This window comes from Macrobrachium nipponense, chromosome 10 (assembly GCF_015104395.2).
Source record: "Macrobrachium nipponense isolate FS-2020 chromosome 10, ASM1510439v2, whole genome shotgun sequence".
NCBI classification, from domain to species: Eukaryota; Metazoa; Arthropoda; class Malacostraca; order Decapoda; family Palaemonidae; genus Macrobrachium; species Macrobrachium nipponense.
In genome coordinates, this window is record NC_087204.1 from 88,305,302 (window position 1) to 88,312,801 (window position 7,500).

Sequence of the window (7,500 nt, forward strand, 5' to 3'; positions counted from 1 at the left end):
TGGTAGTGAAAGATCCACGAATCAAGTGCTTGTGTGTAAATATTTGATGCGACGATTTAAATCAGTTGACGAAAATGAACTGCTACGCAATGTTTGAGTTACTTTTTTTTAATATACTTTGTATTAATTATAATTCTCTCCAGCTCTTGCTTACAAGGGGATTCTGTCATTTGCTTTTTTTATTTACAAATATATGAGTACATATTTTACTTGTCAATGTATATTCATTGTGAGCTTATATTTTCCATACCAATATATATTTACTTGCAAGAATGACGCATTGATTTTTGGTACAACGAGCTCATGATAACGATAGTCCAAAGGCGACTGAAATTTCATTTGACATTCTTCATCTTGTTGATAGTGAACTTGACTTTATTTATAAAATACTTTGTTAAGTTTTTATCTTGTAATTTGTCACTTTACTAATTGCAATCTTACCACTTTTAAACAAAGAAAAGCTACAGAAACAGTAGCACTTTATTCGTGGATTGAAAAGGCAATGACACAAACTCCTCGGGAGAAATAACTTTGTACAGTATAGACGAAATGTAAATAGACAGTAAATCATGAGAAACATAAAGCAAACCACTGGAAAACATCAATTGTTAGGCTGGAAATCCTGGAGATCCACAAGGTCAAAGAAACCTGCCCGCAGGACCCTCACGTTTGTACTTCCAAGAGGAGACTCACAGAAACGAAACACTATTTACACAGGTGAAACTACACGTGCCGTTTGTGGAAGAAGGATAACCAGCATCATTTTTTTTTCTTTGGAAAACCAAGTTTCTGATGAAATTATTGGATAATGTTAGTAATGCAAATAACTTTATAATGTATTTTTAAATAGAGATAAAAAGAAAATGCTTAAAAAAACACCAATACTTTTTCTTTAAATGCACGACTGTCAAATTGATTAACACCGCTAGGAGAGCAAGTAATGGAAAACGTACGCTATTAGCAGACAAGTTTGACGATATGCAAAACATCAAAAAGTATTGTCCTTTTACGCTAAAATCCATATATCTTTAGATACGGTGGACATAATTTCGAAGACACGAAGACTTAAGTTCTTCCTTAAGGCCAAAGCTACACAGAGCTCAAAAAGATTGAGTTTACCCAGAGGTAGAGGCTGAATAGATCTGCATCCTCCTTGGCGACTATTTTATGTAGGATACTTCTTTCATTTCATTATACATTACAGACTGTAAATCCTTGGAAATGCAACAGAAGCTCTGGCAAACAATAATACAAAATACAAATTACTCTGTAACAAATAGATGAGGCAATTGAGAAATAAGTTTAGAGGATGGCAACAGTAGATTTTTATATGATCGTACTTTCAAGAAGTCGTTTAATTGAGATGTTAAGTTAGCATCTTTATTAAGCAGGGTAATAGCTAAAGGAACGTGACTAGGAAAGAAAGTTTTACTTTAAGGTACCCCGATATCCAAATCGTTCTTCCACTATGACCAGAAAATGTTTCTACGCTTAGAAAAGAGGTAAAGGAATATCCGGAAAAGAAAAAAAGACGAAGCGAATAGACTACATTTTTAAAGATTTATAAGAAAATATTCCGATGTACCAGTGATGCCATTTAGAAACTTCGTTCACAGATGCCTCAAAGAAAAAAATAAAGACATTGAGGATTTGCCATGATGTCGAAAACATGAAAGACCAATTTGCTCAGTATAAAAAACATTATATATTGCCCAACTTTTCTGCCCCAATAAAACTTGGATATCGGAAAAAGATGCATTCTAGTCTCTTAAGCTCAAGGCTACGAAGAGGCCCATTGATGGGCTTGAAGAAAGTGAGCGAAGTGAACTTATTCTAAAAAAAAAAAAAAGGCCTACTGTGATTCAGAAAGTTCTAGGAGATATTTACTTTATACAGGTAATTTATATTCATCATCTGTTTATGTACACTACAGTATATATAACAAAAATGCATTACAACAACAGTGACTAAGCTACAGCTCAACTAATGACAAAAACATGGAAAAATAGTTTCGATATTGACAAAATCATTCAAATGACAAACATTTTGACCTCACATATTCTTGCCAGAAGCAAATGAGATCAACTCTTGTGCTTAAAGGCAATGGACACTAGGACGCCGTTCTTTTGAACGGTGTAGAAGGGCACATACGAGTAGACGACACTTTGCCAAACGTATAACACTTTCACTGAACAAACTCTTTGGTAGGAACCACCTTGAACTCTGCTCGTTGGCCAAGACTGTAGATGAACCATTATGTACAGTATATGAACACACAGTCACTCGGTACAGCAGAAGCTCTAGCCATTAGCTTCTCATTTTATTGTTTGAATTCATTCATAAGGTGCCCAAGAATTCCGGAACGGTTTTCCGAAACAATTTTGAGGTAAATAAGTTTCATTGAATCGTTTTACTCTGTTACATTTTCTTCCTCAAACATAAATCGTTCCTCCATTCAGAGGTCAAACCACACAGCCTGTTAAAAGTGTCCACATATCGGTTCCTCTTTCTCGGGCCTCAAGACGGTGTCGATGACGTGAATAACGCCATTTTTAGCGATGATGTCGTGTTTCAAGACCTTAGCTGCTATCCCGACGCCTGCAAGTCGACCTGTAATAGAGATTAATATTACTGTTTATATTTTGATATATTTTAAAATTCATGGACAACCAAGGGGGAAAACAGCTCAACCTGAGGAACTTGCCTGAACAATACATTGTTTTTTCACTGTTCTGTCAACAGTTAACAAGGAAATAGCTGTCATTAACCGGAAAGACCTTTAAATACTGATAAATTCATTTGAAAGGGACAAATAAGCCACAAGCGTTCCTTCAAGTTTCATTATTTCACAGCCAAAACATTGTTGCAAAAAGCACTGAGTTGGGATGATGGGTGGCCCCTACATAATTCTTAGTAACATAGACTGCAAATCGCTGTAGCTCTCAAATGGTGTTGATAGGTGAATGTCTTGGATTAATTATAAAAAAAATACGTTAAGAGAGAATTCAAACCTTGTAACACTGTAGTATATTACCTCAGAATAACATAGAAGTGACAATTACTGTATGTTCAACTTACGGGTGTATCCATCTGAGGTAATTCTGACTTGAAGCTCCTGCTCGGCCAGGGTCGGCAGCCACATGCCGTCTCTCAGGCCTTCGCTGAAATATGCTCCGGGAAGAATGTGATACATCAGCACGTCTGAAATGAGGGTGGGCGTTAACTAAAAGGGGAAAAAAATAGGTATGAAAATTATGGGAAAGCGGACAATACCCGTCCAGTTTGGAACTTATTTAAGAGGTAAACTGGCTAAACTGAGACGCTGAGATAGAAAAATATAGGAAAAATACAAATGTCTAAAGAAAGACTTTATTACGAATTAACTTAAGAAAAGGAATACAGAAAAAATGGTGGTAGTAAACGGGTAGAAAAATGTATGCAATCTCAAAATACGTATACACTATGGCTTCATTAATGATTAAATGCAATGAAGTGAAAACTAGGTTAGAAAATCTGGATATGGACAAACGATTAAATTTCATGTAAATGAAAACTTAGATAGAGAACTATGGAAATACAAAATAATCCTATATTGTATCTCAACCCTCATATTAAAGTTAAACCGAATCGACTCATTTAAAGCAAATAACAAACAATGTTTTCTGTTTACTTCATGCTTTGTGCATTTCAGTTTATAAGTTTTAAGACTATTTTGAATAAAAAAAAATAAGGTCTTTTCGCCTACGTAACCAACGTAAATGAAACAACAAAGTACAAATCGTAAGTATACACTAAGAGGTAAAAAAATAGACATGTTCTTTACTTTGCAACATAGTAATATTCTGAATGAAACTGGACACAGTTGCATTGTCAATGGCTGCAAAAGCTTCTGTCGTGGGCAAGAAGACGGTATATGGTCCTTCTCTGTCCAAGACAGGTGTTAAGCCTGCACCTGTCACTGCTACGTTGGCCCCTGTTGAGACATTTAAGACTTAGTACATCACAATTCCAATTTAGGGAATAAAAAGATCAAAAATGACATTTTCGTCAATATTTCAAATAGCAATTTCATCAAGGTGTCAGATATTTGAAGAATACTCGATAATGAATTATAAAATTACAAAAGTGAGGAAGAAGCGAAGAGAGCGAAGACCGAAGAAGGAGGAGAGAGAGTTGACGAGGGATGGAGAGGACGAGAGAGAGAGAGAGAGAGAGAGAGAGAGAGAGATTTCACGTGCAGTTGAGAAGTAGAAGACATGAAAATATACGCGTTCAAATATAACGAATTAGAATTAGAATGTCGTTGATTAGTGTCAACAGAATCTATCATTGAAAATTAACTGCAGTTTATTATTAAAGATTTTAGCTGGCAGTTCTATAAATTTGTCGAATCTTTGATGAATACTTAAAGCTGATGATGTGCAGATTAAGGAAAAAATCGAGAATATCTGAAGAGAGATGAGCTTTCAACTCGAGGCCAAGGAGGGGATTTCAATATGAGTGTTGATAAATATCATTAGCAGTAAAAATACTGCCTTAAATCTTCCACTCGTTCATTTGTCATTATGAGTGAGCCTTGGTTTAGAAATGTCGCCATGTTTACCAAGATCTTTTCATAGCACCACGCGCATGCAAATGTTATGATAGCTATCTACGGTAAAATATGACCAACGAAAAGAAAATGACTTAGCTGTCCTTCTAGTCCTGCAAAATTTCTTAACAACCACAAGAAATGTCATACTTTCGTTCTATTCGTGAGTATTCGTATCTTTTATTTGACTTTCGGAAAAGAAACGAGACAGGTATTTGCACTGAGGCCATGCTATTGGCACTGGGAACTTAACAGACAAGTGTGTAGTTTCACTTACAGATGAACATGAGCTACCAAAAAGGTGAATCAGGCGTCTAGGTTATATTTAACCTCGATACAGTCGAACTATACAAATATAAATTCTCAGATACACATATACATAAAACGTGCCCTCCAGTGAGGGAATACTATAGTGTCTGTTTAATAAAATATACAAATATAAATTCCCAGATACACATATACGTATATACAAAAAAAAAAAAAAAAAAAGTGTCCTCCAGCGAAGGAATAGTAACCTGTCTATCTAATAAAAAAAATGGAGAAAAACAACTGGCAAACGATGTAAATGATAAGAGAGAATAAAGCTTGAAAACAACATAATACTCGTAATGCTTAGAGAGGCCAGAATAGTGAAGAGAAAGCTATGTACACTCGAGCGAGAAGTCCTACCCTGTCACGCGACTGCAGGTGTGTTCATTATCATATCAATGATTTTATACATACGCACATACACACACACACACACACACTATATATATATATATATATATATATATATATATATATATATATATATATATATATATATATGTATAAATATACGCACATATATAGTACCTACCTAGCTAAATAATGTGGACCCAATTGGAATTACGAACATATTTTCATTGTTCTTTTATTGTGTTTTCGACATGCTTATCTAACTTTATTAATTTTTTACCCGCTTGGTTTTTATATGTAAATAACTGAAATGTACCAGTAATTGGATTACCACTCACACCTTTGCTCTTGAGTTTAAGACATTTACCTTTTGAAACTGCAATACAACCAATTCATCTGAAATATAAGTAGTACTGTCCGTAGAGTGTTACATACACTCATTGTATCCATCAGGCCTCCTTGCCTGTAGGTATATGTACAGTGTGCGTGTATGTATGTACGCATGTTAGAGCATGTATTGTACTGTAATGAAAAGCATTGTATTATGCTACTGTTGTCAGTAGATCAGCACCCGCTGATGTATGTATGTATGTATGTATGTATGTAAACAAGTAAATTGACATCAATATCTGTTTACATTAGCTCCAACAGGCCCGCATGTTTGCACTCATTCTCCAGCGATAAACTTGGTCTTTTCAATGAAATTCCCGCTGCGCATAACTGAGAAATCTGAAACTAGAGACGTCTGTTTTACCCGTGAAAGTTTCACACGTCGTCAGATGGTCGATGATGCTGAGGTCAGCCATCGGGTACAGCACCCTGTCGATGACGTGGATGACGCCGTTGGTGGCTATCATGTCGTGGCGTCTCACCCTCGCCCCGTTGACCGTTACTACATTCTGAAAAATGAGATAAGAAATCCTTTCTTCAATGTCTTACTTGTGGTAAGTAACGGTTTGTTGCTCCGCACTGTCCTAAGCTTTTAACTTTCCTGACAGGGAGCCAAAAGAAAATAAATAAAATTAACAACTTGACGGAGATTTTACATTGTTGTGTCAATATAATATCTCCAACGCAATAATTAAATATAAAAATATTATTGGAAAACAGGCAAAGAAACTTCTCCTGTGTAAAGAGGCACTTCTCATCTAAAATAAGAAGCGTGCCAAATATGAATATCATAATCAACAATGAATCAGCCTAACGAAAAAAACAAAAGCAAAACAATTTGACTCTTTCACTAGCGCTGAAAAGCCACGAAAGGTAATGTTATAATTCAACAAACCTCGTCATCATTGCCGTGTTGATAAACGTTGACCCTCAACTTGCGGCCTTTGGGTGACGCAGAGTTCAGCATGATGTTGTTCCTGAGGTCGTCTAGCTTGACAGCCCCTGGGACGACGTGGAACAGGACGACCTCCCGCAGTTTCTCCGTGTTGTTCTGCAGCTGCGCCACTGCTGATCTGGGCAGCAAGGTAAATGCTGCGTCCGTCGGGGCGAAGATCGTGAAGCCTCCTGTGGAATAATAATAATAACCCTAATAATGGAATAATAATAATAATAATAATAATAATAATAATAATAATAATAATAAGAAATTCGTAAAACGGGTTCCTTAAATACATACATATGAATACACACACACACCACACACCAACACACACACACACACATATATATATATATATATATATATATATTATTATATATATATATATATATATATACATATATGTATGTATGGTAATGTATATATTCATATACATACATTATATATAGATATATATATATATATATATATATAAATATTATATATATTTATATATCTAATATATATATTTATACATATGTAAATATATATATATACTTATTAATATATATATATATATATATATATATATATATATATATTCATATACGTATAAATAAACTACTAATATATATATATATATAGTATATATATATACCCCTATCCATATATATATATATATATATATATATTATATATATATATATATATATATATATATTATATATATATATTGTGCCTACTCCCTTTGGAAGGTGTGGCTCTACGGGGTTCTACCCTTCCTCCTTTCATCAATCATTTTGGGATGATGTCGCTGGCCAAAAGGCCTGTCCACACAGTTGAGCTTTTCTTGACAAACTCTGCTTGATGTGACGTCAGGAGCGGAGAAACAGCGGATAAGGTTCTGAATTTTCCCGCTTCTGACGTCACATCGAGCAAA

General features: G+C 34.9%; 1 protein-coding gene across 1 annotated transcript in view; it reads right to left on the bottom strand.

Moving 5' to 3' along the window:
• Positions 1–6: 6 nt before the first annotated feature.
• LOC135223746 (uncharacterized) overlaps positions 7–7,500 on the bottom strand; it is an 85,029-nt gene continuing 77,535 nt past the window's right edge. Inside the window, exons 2-6 of the mRNA XM_064262500.1 lie at positions 6,537–6,766; positions 6,006–6,150; positions 3,824–3,973; positions 3,079–3,201; positions 7–2,610 (exon numbers count right to left, since the gene is read on the bottom strand). Of these exons, the coding sequence (XP_064118570.1) occupies positions 2,480–2,610; positions 3,079–3,201; positions 3,824–3,973; positions 6,006–6,150; positions 6,537–6,766 (779 nt within the window). The 3' untranslated portion in view covers positions 7–2,479. The remainder of the gene's footprint in view (positions 2,611–3,078; positions 3,202–3,823; positions 3,974–6,005; positions 6,151–6,536; positions 6,767–7,500) is intronic.